Genomic DNA, 16,211 nt, shown 5'->3' on the forward strand with positions numbered 1-16,211 from the left:
GTATTTTATAGACTAAAACAACAATATACATTATACTCAAAAATATACCTATAAAGAGAAAAATCAGAGAAACTGAAAATTTTGCAGTGGTCTCTTAATTTTTGCCAGAGCTGTATATGTATATATACCTTGTAATATCTATTTATTATATTATAATTATCTATTTATAATATTCACTCTCACAGTGATTGACATTACTTCTCTGTGCACTAGACACTAACATTACAGTCGGGGGGGGGTGTAAATAGATAAAGATATTTATGGGATAGATAGATAGATAGATAGATAGATAGATAGATAGATAGATAGATAGATAGATAGATAGATAGATAGATAGAGAGATAGATAATAGAGATATGTGATAGCTAATAGATAGATAGATAATAGATAGATAGATAATAGATAGATAGATAGAGATAGATAGATAGATAGATAGATAGATAGATAGATAATAGATAGATAGATATGGGATAGATAGATATGGGATAGATAATAGAGATATGTGATAGCTAATAGATGGATAGATAGATAGATAATAGATAGATAGATAAATAGATAGATAGATATGGGATAGATAGATAGATAGATAGATATGGGATAGATAGATAGATATGGGATAGATAGATAGATAGATAGATAGATAGATAATAGATAGATAAATAGATAGATAGATAGATAGATAGATAGATAGATAGATAGATAGATAGATAGATAGATAGATAGATAACTTAGTGCCTCAGCTTCAGTATATTGTAATTTCAGCTCATCTGTAGAGGTGTAGCTAATCTGGTGACACTGCACAGAAGGGCCAGCACTTGCCTGGTATTAGTGTGTAACAAGTCCAGGGCTGCTTAGGAGGCACAATGCAGTAGTTGAAAGCTTTGCATGAGCTGTTTGAAATCTCCTATATTTGAAATGGAGCACAGCCCTGGTATTTGTTCAGCTGCTTTGAAGAATGAATGAGCTGAACCCAGCTCTGCAGTGTGTACCCCAGGCAGAGCATCACCTTCACCTTTCACAAACATAAGAAAGGAAAAGCCTGGATTCCTAGGAAGCTAATAATGCACCTAACACTCTGGCATTCACCCCGAGGACTCCCCTCACTGAAATCTCATTTACATTGACTTTATCACTAGCCCCTGCACTGAAGGTAGAACCACAAACAAGACAGGTGTCCCTGCTATATACAGAACTGGGGGATTCAGCGACAATGTCCCTTAGGGTTTAGTATATACAAATATGTAGCCCTTTCAGTGTCTGATCAATAAATATGCTCCCATAGTAGTGAACATCTGCTAGGTATTCCATTGGTTGAGAAAATAGAATAGATAGATAGATAGATAGATAGATAGATAGATAGATAGATAGATAGATAGAGAGATAGATAGATAGAAAGATAGATAATAGATAGATAATAGATAGAGAGATAGATAATAGATAGATAATAGATAGATAGATAGATAGATATGGGATAGATAGATATGGATAAGATAGATAGATAGATAGATAGATAGATAGATAGATAGATACCAGCAGACATAATGTTGATGAAAGACAGATAATTACATAGATAAATTATTAGATACATAGAATATAGATAGATAGATATGAGATAGATAGATAGATAGATAGATAAATAGATATGAGATAGATAGATAGATAGATAGATAGATAGATAGATAATAGATAGATAGATAGATAGATAGATAGATAAATCATATATACATACTGTAGATGCATACATACCTGCACACATAAAAAGAAATGAAGAAAAGCAATACTGCAATGAATTATAAAGTAATTTAATAAAAAAGAATACTTCTATTTCCTAAACTTGTATTGTTGTGTTCTATTCAATAAGGAATCCGGGCAGGATATGCTATCATTGTATCAGGGAATTCCTGGTATAGGAGGATACAGTCACCCAGCACTGTACTCGCTGACATGTATGTGATGGATCAGACACAGGGAGACTGCTATGGGAGCAGATCTAAAGCAGTGCAGTGTATCCAGTTAATTCAGTGCACCAGGACACCAGACAGGATATTGATACAGTCCCCTGACAGTCTTCTGCTTGATGTTATCTGACACTGTGATTGTACTTTACCCATTAGTGATTATACGCTGCCTCCATTTTAACCACTTCGCTGCCTGACTAGTTATTTAGTCACATTTATACTATTGTGCATGTTGTAATAACAATGTATTAAACCAGAGCAAGTGAAACCAATGGGAACTGGCAATGCTCTATACATTCTGTACATGGGTATTTAGCAAGAAGCTGGCGCTGACCAGTCATGGTGGATTAGTACTGGTAATTACAATATGTGTTTTTTTCTATGTGTACATACATATACTTTGTATGTTATGTATACAGGTTGTAGGATTACTGTCTCCTGTGATGCTATAGCTGTACACGAGCCAGATGTACTGTATAATAGATGGAGGACAAACTTTGTCAGAGTCATGTTAGGATGGATTCATGTGTGGTCTCAGCTAGACTAAGAAAGTCTTCATCATATAAGCACAAGTGACAGTGTCCTGTCTGCTCCATCATAGGAGTGAGAAGCCGGGCGGACAGGACTGGATCCTGGAGAGCATGCTCCAATACTAGATCCATGCCATCCACAATGGTGTCCATCCTCCTGCAGGGACTGGGACCAGGGGAGACAATCACTGACCTCTCTTTTACTAATTACTGAAGACGCAGAGTCAGTCAATAAATCCTGTATTCTGAATTATCAGGGGTCATTTAACAAGACAAGCCCATTATTTCCATTCACACCAACTCTTCTCACAACTTATTGCACAATATTCACACTGCGGATTTTATTAGAATTAGTGGAAATTGGAAGAAATAAGTAATAAAAGCTACACTATAGTCATGGCATAAGTGATTGATTATAATAGGAAGGGCACCAGAAGTGTGGCACAGTGCTAATAACTCACCCATGTACAATACACGTGGAATGCAGACACCGGGCATGGATGGAGAAAAAGAAATAGTACCACCTATCACCCTGATAAGAGGCATCTAGTCCGCACCTCTGGGGGTCTGATCGGTGGTGGTCTATGTATCATGTGTCTGATAGATAGATAGATAGATAGATAGATAGATATGGGATAGATAGATAGATAATAGATACAGTAGATAGATAGATAGATAGATAGATAGATAGATATGGGATAGATAAATGGATAATAGATAGATAGATAGATAGATACATAGATAGATAGATAGATAGATAGCTAGAATAGATGATAGATAGATGATAGATGAATAGATAGATAGATGATAGATAGATAGATAGATAGATATGGGATAGATAGATAGATAGATAGATAGATAGATAGATAGATAGATAGAAAAATAGATAGATAGAAAAATAGATAGATAGAAAAATAGATAGATAGATAGATAGATAGACAGATAGATAGAAAAATAGATAGATAGACAGATAGATAGAAAAATAGATAGATAGATAGATAGATAGATAGATAGATAGAAAAATAGATAGATAGAAAAATAGATAGAAAGATACGTAGATAGATAGATAGAAAAATAGATAGATACGTAGATAGATAGATAGATAGAAAAATAGATAGATAGATAGATAGATAGATAGATAGATAGATAGATGGATAGAAAAATAGATAGATAGATACGTAGATAGATAGATAGATAGATAGATAGATAGAAAAATAGATAGATACGTAGATAGATAGATAAATAGATAGATAGACAGATAGATAAAAGATGTAATGGAGCAGAACCAAAAATACTTAATAATAAGTGCACAGCCTGTTGGACATACTGTATACCTAAACTGTCCAACATGATATAAAAAGAAGAAAAAAGAAGAAAAGAAGAAAAAAAAGCAGCATTCCAAGAAACTTTACAAACTGTGGACTAATGGGCTAATAAAGAAGACCATCGTTTGTTGGAGTGCTGCTTCTTTTTTAGATAGATAATGAAAAAATAGATAAATATATAGATAATAGATGAATGATAGATAGATAAATAGATAAATAGATAGATAATAGACAAATAGATGATAGATAGATAGATAGATAGATAGATAGATAGATAGATAGATAGATAGATAGACCATTGACTATATCAGTAATTATGGCATATGGTATTTAGCAGAGGGGATTTGTGAGTGCAGAAAACTCCACCAATACCTCATCTGTGTACAATTTGCAGACACACGTGGATTGTGGACTCCACAGAGCAACAGAGAAACACTATTTCCTGTCACTCAGATAAAAAACAAAGTCAACACTTAAATAGTGTCCATCTATATAAACATGGCGACACAGTAGATAGATAGATAGATATATAGATATGGGATAGATAGATAGATAGATAGATAGATAGATAGATAGATAGATAGATAGATAGATAGATATGGGATAGATAGATATGAGATAGATAGATAGACATGGGATAGATAGATAGATAGATAGATAGATAGATAGATAGATAGATAGATAGATATGGGATAGATGATAGATAATAGATAGATAGATAGATAGATAGATAGATAGATACTGTAGATATATAGATGACAGATAATGGATAGATAGATAGATAGACAGATAGGTAGATATGGGATAGATAGATATGGGATAGATAGATATGGGATATGATAAATATAGATATAGATAGATAGATATAGGATAGATAGATAGATATGGGATAGATAGATAATAGATAGATATGGGATAGATAGATAGATAGATAATAGATATGGGATAGATAGATAGATACATATATAGATAGATATGGGATAGATAGATATGGGATATGATAAATATAGATATAGATAGATATGGGATAGATCGATAGATAGATAATAGATAGATAGATATGGGATAGAAAGATAGATAGATAGATATGGGATAGATAGATATGGGATATGATAAATATAGATATAGATAGATTGATAGATATGGGATAAATAGATAGATAATAGATAGATAGATAGATAGATAGATAGATAGATATGGGAGGGATAGATAGAACATAGAACAGATGGACAAACACACAGACAGAAAGATCGGACATAAGTAGAGGGAGAATATGCCGGTAAAGGACCGAGTCGCTGTGAGCCCCCCATGACAGCACTGTGCAGTGAGCCCCCCATGACAGCTCTGTGAAGAGAGCCCCCCATGACAGCATTGTGCAGTGAGCCCCCATGACAGCACTGTGCAGAGAGCCCCCCATGACAGCACTGTGCAGAGAGCCCCCCATGACAGCATTGTGCAGTGAGCCCCCCATGAAAGCACTGTGTAGTGAGCCCCCCATGACAGCACTGTGCTGTGAGCCCCCCATGACAGCACTGTGTAGTGAGCCACCCATGACAGCACTGTGCAGTGAGCCCCCCATGACAGCACTGTGTAGTGAGCCCCCCATGACAGCACTGTGCAGCGAGCCCCCTATGACAGCACTGTGCAGCGAGCCCCCTATGACAGCACTGTGCAGCGAGCCCCCTATGACAGCACTGTGCAGCGAGCCCCCTATGACAGCACTGTGCTTGTGACCCCGGCTGAGCGCTCGCACACAGCCCGTCTTCAATGCTTACATGGCCGGCACTGCCGGCAGCGGCGCTCGGTCCCGTGCTGCAGCTCGTCCTCCCCGCACCGGCGGCTCCCGGCCATTGGCTGCAGTCAGGGTGACTCCGGGCTGGACGCATAATGACATTCCCGTTGATGACAGTGACATCATCGCCGCTCACCGTCGCGCCGCTGTCGCATAATGCCGGCCAGCAGCAGCTGATCTGAAAGTACAATCTGATGGTTCTGAATAGATTAGGTGGAGGGAGAGGAGGCGGGTGAAGGGGCGCACGCTGCAGCCGATCACTGCCCAGGGCACATGCCGGCACTATGTACAGGGGACACTCTTCATACACACTCAGGGCATAGTTTATGGGATAAGACGAGTTTATTTCCAGATGAGGGGCGCAGCAGCTCCCTCCTCACTGCTCCTCTTCCATGTGGATGCTGCAGCTGCAGGTTGGTAAGGACAGGGGCGGGGCGTCTAGCGCTCTCCACCAATCAGCGCACAGGGCTGACTCCGGTTGCTAATGGTATCCACGTAAATCACAAGGGATGCAGCCAATAGAAAAGGTGGGGAGGCGGAGCTGAGGACGCGTGCACAGGCTGCTGCAGGGGAGTGAGGGGCAGAGACACACAGGAGAGGGAAGAGAGAGAGGGGCGCCTGGGGCGAGGGGAACTAGCTGTCAAATGCTCGGCTCCTTTAACCAGGGCTATCAGTCGGGCTCGGAGAGTCATGGCGACCACAGCGTCTAACCACTACAACCTGCTGAGCTCCAGCTCGTCCATCGTTCATGCGGAGCCCGGTGGCATGCAGCAGGCTGCGGGATACAGGGATGCACAGACTCTGGTGCAGAGCGATTACACATTGCAGAGCAATGGGCACCCTCTGAGCCACGCACACCAGTGGATTACGGCTCTGTCTCACGGGGATGGAGCACCCTGGTCCACTAGTCCCCTGGGCCAGCAGGACATCAAGCCCACAGTGCAGCCCAGCAGGGAGGAGCTGCACAGTGCAGGGTCTTTACAGCACCAGAGCAGGGGTCCTCATCTGGTGCACCCAGCACACGGGAACCACCACGGCGCAGGGGCATGGAGGACCACCACCTCAGCCCACCTGCCCAGCATGGCTTCCACCAACGGTCAGGGTCTCATCTACTCCCAGCCATCCTTCACGGTCAATGGCATGATCAACCCAGGCTCCGGGCAAGGCATGCACCACCATGGGCTGCGGGATGCCCACGAGGACCACCATGGCGACCTTGGCCACCAGCAGCAGTCCCAGCAACAGCAGCAACAGCAACAACAACAGCACTCCCAGCACCAGAGCCACCACGACCACTCAGATGAGGATACCCCAACTTCAGATGACCTGGAGCAGTTTGCCAAGCAGTTCAAGCAGAGGAGAATCAAACTAGGATTTACCCAAGCAGATGTTGGACTGGCCCTGGGCACTCTGTATGGCAATGTCTTCTCCCAGACCACCATCTGCAGGTTCGAGGCCCTGCAACTCAGCTTTAAGAACATGTGCAAGCTCAAGCCTTTGTTGAACAAGTGGCTGGAAGAGGCGGACTCGACCTCGGGAAGTCCTACCAGTATAGACAAGATAGCAGCCCAGGGTAGGAAAAGGAAAAAGAGGACCTCCATTGAGGTCAGTGTAAAGGGGGCTCTGGAAAGTCATTTCCTAAAGTGTCCCAAGCCATCTGCCCAGGAAATCACCTCACTTGCGGACAGTCTACAGCTAGAAAAAGAGGTGGTCAGAGTTTGGTTTTGTAACAGGAGACAGAAAGAGAAAAGGATGACACCACCAGGAGGGACTATTCCAGGGGCAGAGGATGTATATGGGGCTAGCAGAGACACACCACCACACCTTGGGGTGCAGACTCCTGTCCAGTGAACCCTCAATCTCCCAACACTTAGAACTTTTCATTGTCCTTTTTATACTATGAGAGAACAAAGCAGCTCCCTGGACTAGCAGATACTTGGTAGCAGGTGTAGTGATGTGTTCTGACCTATACAGGAGACTCCCCAGGCAATCGAGTAGAGTGAGTATACACAACATACATGTCAGGGGCTTATGTAGAATAAAGGAAGCCCCCCAAGTCTTCATCCTACACAATGGTGACAGCAAGAATGATGATGATGAGTCTAACTGCTACTGTGTGTATCTAGTGTGGAGCCCTAACTTACTGACTTTATGTACGAGTCTAAATTTGCACTGTAAGGAAATTGAAGTTTACATGAACCATTCAATGAAGATTTTATTCCTCCAAAAACCCATGAATAGACTGGCGGGCGGTCACTCTATACAGGGAGCATTTGTAGGGTTAATGACACCAGGGTACTCAGTGCTCTCCTTTGTTTTAAGTTCTTATGTGTTTGTGCTCGTTTGTTATAAAAGTTGTGTTTTCAATTTTGTGTTCTTCTTTTTTTACCCACCCCTTCCAAAAAAAAGACCCCAGGTAGCTTCCATGACATAATACAGGAAGCATAATACCCTAGGCTGGACCATAGAGTGCAGCACTGTCATATATGCTAATGGTAGAAATACCCTATATACTGGAGTAAGCCTCATATCCAGTGTCCAGGCACAGAACATGGTAGGAATAGAAAAAGAAAATCAATGTATCCTCTGATTGCTTCATTTTACCAAAGAGGCCTGAGGTCCTGAGGAGGAAAAGGTTAAGTGTATCCAGAATAATTGCACCAGAGGATTGGAATGTATTCAGCTATGAGGTTGATTAGCACTATTTTACTCTTTTATTGGTCTTTTTTTATAATTTAATATTTAGAGCAGATCACAGGTTATGATATTTCCCCCCCACTTTTTCATAGTCATATTTATTGTATTCTTTGCTATTTTTCTTTACAATTGGTAATTTTTCCCCTCTTCCCAGATTGCTGTAATTTTTTTGCTTAGCATTATATTTGCAGCAGATGTGAGACTTAGAAGGGTCTTGCTTTCATCTATTGTGGGAAAGAGACTAGTGGGGACAAAGGATCTACCCATTTCAATCTCTATTCAGTGCGTTGTCTATAAGCTGAATTCTTGGACATTATCTTGGAGGTAAACCGCTAGTGCTAGTCTAACAAAGGCTTTTAGTGGCCAGAAATGAGACTTCATTCCCCCAGCCTAGTGAAAAGTTACATAGGACAGGAGTGGAGGAACATATTGGAAAATGGCAGTGTGAATATGGCTCAGCTAACTATCCCACCAGTAGCCATGGCCTATGTTGTGCACTGGGAAATATTGTGTTGTTATCCCGCTACAAGTGTGTTAATTTTGATGACAAACTTCATTGAAGTGTTCCATGTGTAACAGAAGTGTGGGGCATCTTTGGATCTGTAGGGTGCTGTGGAAGTGGGCATCATTTTACCAACTCACCATACTGTACAACTCTGTAAATATGTTGAAATGTGTCTTATAAATGCAGAAATAGTTTAAACGTTAATTTTGTCTATGTTTTTTAATGCTGCCCAGGGAGATATTTTTCATAAAAGTGGCCTCTGCCTCACTGTATATTTATTTCTTTAAAAAAAATAAGATTCCGTAAACTTGTTTTTTTCTTCTTTTTTTTTTCTTCTTCTTCTTTTTTATTATTTCCTTGTCGGTTTTCAGAAGTAGGTGAATGGAATCTATATAAAGTTGTACATTTTACAAACTCTCTTTCTGGTCTATTTTGAATGTGCTCGTGGGGGAGAAATAAAATGCAGATGATCTCCTTCTATATTTATGTTAAAAGATTTTATTATTTACATAAAAACACCCAAGACCTATTGAATCCTATTTCTTTTCTTCTGTCACCACACAGCTGATATTCTACCAAAATACATCCTAATGACCAACCATGCAAAACTTTCATTATTTTACTGGTGTTATATTCAAGTGTGGATACATTGCCGTTTTCTGCACATAATCAAGAACAATCTTTGGTTTTATGCCTTTTATAAAATAATACATGTTTTCACTGATGCTGAGCGATGGCTGGTTTTATTTAAGCGCATCCTTCCTGCCTAAAAGTGGGTAATTAACAAGGAAATTAATGCAAATGAAGTGGAGATGAACTAAATCTATAATCTAGGGGAAAAAGTATTTCCTGGTGTATAGTAAATATTCTAGCGAGTAAACATTGCTCGGTATGAACTGTCCCTACAGATATAGTATATACATATATATATATATATATATATATATATATATATATATATATATACACACTATATTTATAAGGACAATTCATACTGAGTAATGTTTATTCCCAGGAATACTTACTATACACCAGGAAATATATATATATATATATATATATATATATATATATATATATATATATATATATATATATATGCATGTACATATAGTATATACATAGTATATCATAACACGCTAGTGGTCCTTTTAATATCTATATTATTATTGTTGCTTTTATTATTTTAATCGCATGCTACAATGACCGATTGGAGTCATAGATTGAATGCGAGGGGAAGATTGGAATCTACATTGTGGGTTATTATATTTGATCATCTTTTCTAGCTGCAGTCAATACTACACGCGTTTCAGATTCAGCTAAATGATCTTATCAATAGTCTGGGAGGAAAGTGACAGAAAGAAGAAGTGTTTGGTGACCGCAGACATGCTGATGGGGAAAATGTTTAAGCTGAGTATAGATCTCAGTGCTGTGGTCAATACCATCCCAGCGATCACAAGCTGCATGTGCCCTCTGCAGGAAGTTTCAATGGACTGGGGATACGACTGGGGCCTCTAGCTGCCCCTCTCCCGGGCACTGGCCATGATTGATGGATGCCTGGAGTTCATTGTATTGTACAGGGCAGGCAGCGGGCTGTAGGTCATTTACTCACATATTACGTGAGAATGTGAGAGTAGCCCTGACTATTTTATATATAATATATATAGATAGATATAGATATATATATTATAGTCAGGGGTATTCTCACCCAATGTGTGATTAAACGAATACATATATATTCAGAATATATTCTATAAAGCATCTCTATATGATGTAAGCTCTTCTGATAAGGTTCTATTGCAGATTCGCATTTGGCCATTAAATTGGGTGTTACATTGTTGCGTGCACAGGAGGCCTTGCTGGCACTGTGGCACTGGTCTGTGTGCTAGCCATAGTCACAGATGTGTAACAGTGCTGGTGCCCAGGGTATGTTGTTAGTAAACAAAAGCTTGTGGCTTGGCGATGACTTTGTGCTATGCCACCAATCCTCCTGGCAGTGTTTCTCCATTTGTCTCAAGCCAAAATCCGATTTTGTGGCTATTTATTGTGTATTTCCAATGGGAAAATGATGCAGAGCTTTGTACAAAAGAAAAGTAAAGGGAGATCGTATAGAAATATAACGGGAGAACAAACAAGTGCACATAATGTATTTGTACTGATAGATACTTCTATTATTTATTTTATGTAATTTATTCCATCCATCGATCATCTGTATTTTCTATTATTTGTATCTATCTTTTTCTTTACTGTTTGTGTATTTCTTCATTATATTTTATCCTTTCATTCTTTTTCTTTCTTTCTTTCTTTCTTTCTATCTATCTATCTATCTATCTATCTATCTATCTATCTATATCTATCTATCTATCTATCTATCTATCTCTCTATCTATCTATCTATATCTATCTATCTATCTATCTATCTATCTATCTATCTATCTATCTATCTATCGCTACTTTAAGTACTCTCAAAACAGTAATAAGAAAAGTAATAACCGAGAATTAGATACAAATAAATATTGTCATTAACACATAGAGGGTGTCTGTAGATAGCGCTACTGAATAGGAATCTATCTCTGTAAAATATATTATTATTATTATTATTAATATTATTATTATTATTATTTATGCTGTCATTGATAATACTAAGTAGCAGCAATATTTTTTTTTATAAACCAACAGAACCTGCTTCTTTTAATTACTTTGTTATAAATTAATTCAATTGTATACTTAAAGTAGAGTTGCACTGTATGGGAGATGTATTGGTCTAATGTTTGCTGTATATTGAATATTCTTTTTTTGTATTTTAGTTATTAATACATACATTTTTGGATAAGATAATGACAAAATAATAACTCGAACTGTAGTTGGTATAAAATTAATTCTTTACATCAGATTCGTTGTTGGGTTAAATACACATTAAATTTAAAACCCGATATCTGCTATTTCTAGGATTAAACGTTTTATTGAAATAATTGTAATAAATAAATACAAATAATATATTAATGATCAAATTATTAATACTACTACTGCCACTATTAATAATAATACTGCTAAAAATAACGGAAATATTAACAACAATAATATTTTACACTGGACTTTCCAGTAGTGTATATTAGAGTCTATCAAACTTTCCAGCTATATCCAATGTGATGAAAGTTATTAGTGACACCCTGCAAAAATATACAGCAATGTGGACTGAGTGTATTGCATGTGGCTATCAGTGTCCTATAGATTAATAATGAATACGGGAACATGGCGCATTTGTTGCTGTTGTGTAATGACCTGGCAATGTGTAATATAGACATTCATTTATTTATGAAGCAGATCTACATCATTCCCAGCCATCAGTCATTGTAATTTCCTCAGTTGTGCAAATGCAAACAGCATTGTGATTCCTCAACCATCTCTATCAATGCTTGCTGGACTTTATATATATATATATATATATATATATATATATATATATATATATTTATATTTATTTATATATATATGGAGTTCTGCGAGCATCTTCTACTTTTCTATTATTTGCATTATCTGTATCATTATAAATATACCTGTATATATATATATATATATACATATATAAGTATATTGATAAAAATAGTGTCCTACCAGTATTGATAGAAATGGTTGAGAAATAATAATACTGTTTGCATCTGCACAACTGAGGAAATTACTATATATATATATATATATATATATATATATATATATATATATATGTGTGTATATATATATATATATATACCCTATGTTAATGCATGAATATATTCTATGTTGATTTAAATGATGATGTTGGGTTTTCTATATGTTGATGCTGAGTATAGAGCCAGATGTGTGTGTGTTGTATATTAATTAACAAGTTGTCATTAGTATGTGCTTAGCAAGAAATAATAAATTGCTAAGGTTAAATGGGCTTCAATAGGCCAAGTTTGCAGTGCATAGTGTGGGACTCCCTCCAATGGGGATCTAGCTGTTTAGTATATCTGTATGCATTATGTCTTCCACCCTGTGAAGCCCTCCCTTTCTTCAGAGCTCTGTGAGCAGTAGGGAATATAATCCAGACAAGGCCAGCAGCTCAGTGTCCCCCACCCCAGCCTGTGCTTGTGCTTTGCAGGAGTTGTGCACAACATCCATTAAGAAACTAATTTGTATTTGATTGTCTGGGCGGGCTGGGGGTGACTTGGATTGCACTAAACATTCAAGCACACACGCATAACTGATTAACAGTATATATTAAATAAACTTGTTTGTACACATTGTCTTACCCCCATAGAAGCACAGTCTTATTATTCTAATTACTGTAATTAGTGGATTGAAATGTTTTCTACTTGATTTGAGGCGACAGCCACTGGCTTTACATTTCTGTATGAAAAGAATACCCAGTGCCCTGCAGGATGCTCTCTGCACAGAAATGACAAAGTAACAGATACCTGCATATAGTGTAAGGATATACTGGTGTGTAGAATATAGAAGATAAATAGAAATAGATAGGTAGATAGATAGATAGATAGATAGATAGATAGATAGATAATAGATAGATAGACACATATGAATAGATAGATAGATAGATAGATATAGATAGATAGATGTATATAGATAGATATGTAGATAGATAGATGTATATATATATAGATGTATATATAGATAGATATGTAGATAGATAGATGTATATATATATAGATGTATATATAGATAGATATGTAGATAGATAGATGTATATATAGAGAGGTATATATAGAGAGATGTATATAGATAGATTCAGCACTGCTGATTTTTTCATTATACTGTTTACTTTGGTATTTTGTGCATTGAAGGGTCTATTGTAATCCTAAAAAAATGAACTAAGCACATGGCACTGCTGCATCTGTATATATGGACATATCCCCTTTTCGCTCCATATTTTGTGCTCCTCGTTCCATATATCTCTCCATGACTGATACTCCACCTAAAACCTCTAGGTAAATAGAAATCACTTATGCATCCGCATCGGTTAACCAAATTGCTTTTTTCCCTCAGTGCACCTAGGTTTTGTGTAATTGTGTCCCACAAGCCTTAAATGAATGTTACTATTAATTGATAAGATCAGGTAATCAGACATTGCTTTTCGATAGGGAATTGTAATTAAAACTTCAATCCCCCTTTGCTTTCTCTCTCTCTGTACATAGTTGGGTAAAGTTCAGGGCAATAGAACACATCAGTATGGGAGCTGGGATTACTCCTTTTTACCTAAATTACAATCGCTATTGATCAATTGTTGTTAGTTCCCTGGGATTAAAGGGCCACCGAGCTGTAATGAAAGCTAGATGAATACCCAGCAGACAGAACATGTGGCCTCAGAAAGGCCTGGACCAATGCAAGGGAAAAAAGCTTTAATTCAGGGTTTACTGTACATTTATTGATTATTGTGATGCAGAATTACAGTATATAACCAGCAATGAACAAATACAAGCATGACATTTAATGTTTCCTCATCCACTTTATTGGTTATTGATATTTCATACCTGTATCTATCATTGGTAATTAGGCTCCAGTTTTTCAGTGTTCCTTATATATAGGACTATTTTGTATAATGAATGAATAATGAATAATAGCTATAGAATATCCTATAATTCACTAATTCTTCTAATGACAGCCCTAAAATCCCATGGCTGTCTACACTAAATCCAGGAAGTAATCTTTCCACATTTTTCTTGTGACTACACCAGCAAACAGTGCAGCTATTTTGAGCAAACATTTACTTGTGTGAGTGTGTTGTGTGGATGCTTTGTAATACACGAGTGATACAAGTGCTGTTATTTTAGCTTTGATGTTCTTTCCCATGGTATTTAGAAGCAGAGCACTGGTTTCGCCTTCTCTCCTAGCAGCTTTTTGTATTGAAAAATAGAACTCTGGCGCCCTCTATAGCCGACATTCAGGAATTGCACAGTTATAGACAACGTTCCAAATGCTATTTCCACGTTGTAACTAAAGTTTACAATCAGCCTAGGGCGATCATATCCACGGGGATATGTCATTTTCTCCACATGCATGTAGTGCATGTGGGTGTGATTTCGATTGTACAATTTATCGATTTTCTTTTTACTTTTGCATGGGACTGTTGAGAAATTATCTTAACTCAGAAAGGTATATCCAATGCACAAATTTTCAAACAAGAGTCCTTCTTACTAAAGGGCATAGTTTTATCTCTGTGTGTCCAAGACACAAGTTATGACTGAGACTTGCACTGACCATTGTTTATATATATATATATATATATATATATATATATGTATATATATATAGATATATATATATATATATATATATACATATATATACACACATATATATATATATATATATACACACACACACATATATATACACACGTATATACTGCACATATATGTACACAGATATATATATACACACATACATATATCTATATATGGACATATATATGTACACACTTACACATATATATGTCCAAATATATATATAAATATATGTACATACATATATATATACACACACATATATCTGTGTGTATTTTTAGAAATAAGGAATATAGAAAGTGTGCATATATATATACACACATATATACACACAAACACATACATATAAATGTAAAAATATATATACAGGCACACATATATATATATATATATATATATATATATATATATACATGTATGTGTGTGTATTTAGAAATAAGGAATATAGAACATGTTGAAGGCCACCATGATGCTTTCTTACCAGATGCTGTAGCAGAGTTGAATTTGCAGTGCATTGCTCCTTGACTACACATGTTTCTGGGTTGGGATTATTTGGTAGATTTATCTGCAGTTTTTGGACATTAAGCAGCAATAAGTGCTGATTCCACAGGTCTGCTGTGTGTCTGAGCTATCCTGGCTTCTAGCACATGTGATCCTCAGTGTAGGAGATGATGGGACTACTTAGCAGTGAGATCACCCTGGCCTACAAGCTCCACACTGCTACTTTTCCTCTTGTCTAACATCACAATACAACCAAGTGGTTCTTCTATTAGTAGGAACTTTTCATTGACAGGGATGTGTGACAGGAGGAAAATAATTTGCAAGTCTCTGAAGGTTTGGAGGAGTGATCACAGGACAGGCTGTATTGTGACAGTGCTGCGCTGCTATGGTGAGATGTATCTTCAGATGAGCCAGTGACAATGCCATCTTCAAAGCCTCTCACAACAAGCAGCCTCACGTTTGATATTTTGATTCAATAGGACCTGAGCTTCACAAGATCCCCCTTCCCTGTTTATCACTTTCTTCCTTATAGTTCTGATTTCTTCTCTCACCCAGTGTCTTTCTGGTGCCTGCTCAAATTAAGCTTGTCTTGTTTCCATCCTGACAACTGTTCCACGACTTGTCCTTCTTCAAGCTCCTCAAAG

General features: G+C 37.4%; 1 protein-coding gene across 1 annotated transcript; it reads left to right on the forward strand.

Annotated features, from left to right (window-relative positions):
- Window positions 1–6,159: 6,159 nt before the first annotated feature.
- Window positions 6,160–9,606, forward strand: POU3F2 (POU class 3 homeobox 2). The gene has a single exon (XM_073675742.1). The coding sequence runs from the start codon at window positions 6,296–6,298 to the stop codon at window positions 7,454–7,456; it is 1,161 nt and encodes a 386-aa protein (XP_073531843.1). The 5' UTR covers window positions 6,160–6,295; the 3' UTR covers window positions 7,457–9,606.
- Window positions 9,607–16,211: the final 6,605 nt, after the last annotated feature.

Source organism: Phyllobates terribilis, unplaced genomic scaffold, assembly GCF_046119375.1.
Source record: "Phyllobates terribilis strain yellow unplaced genomic scaffold, ASM4611937v1 Scaffold_3__8_contigs__length_932513732, whole genome shotgun sequence".
In the NCBI taxonomy this organism is placed as follows: domain Eukaryota; kingdom Metazoa; phylum Chordata; class Amphibia; order Anura; family Dendrobatidae; genus Phyllobates; species Phyllobates terribilis.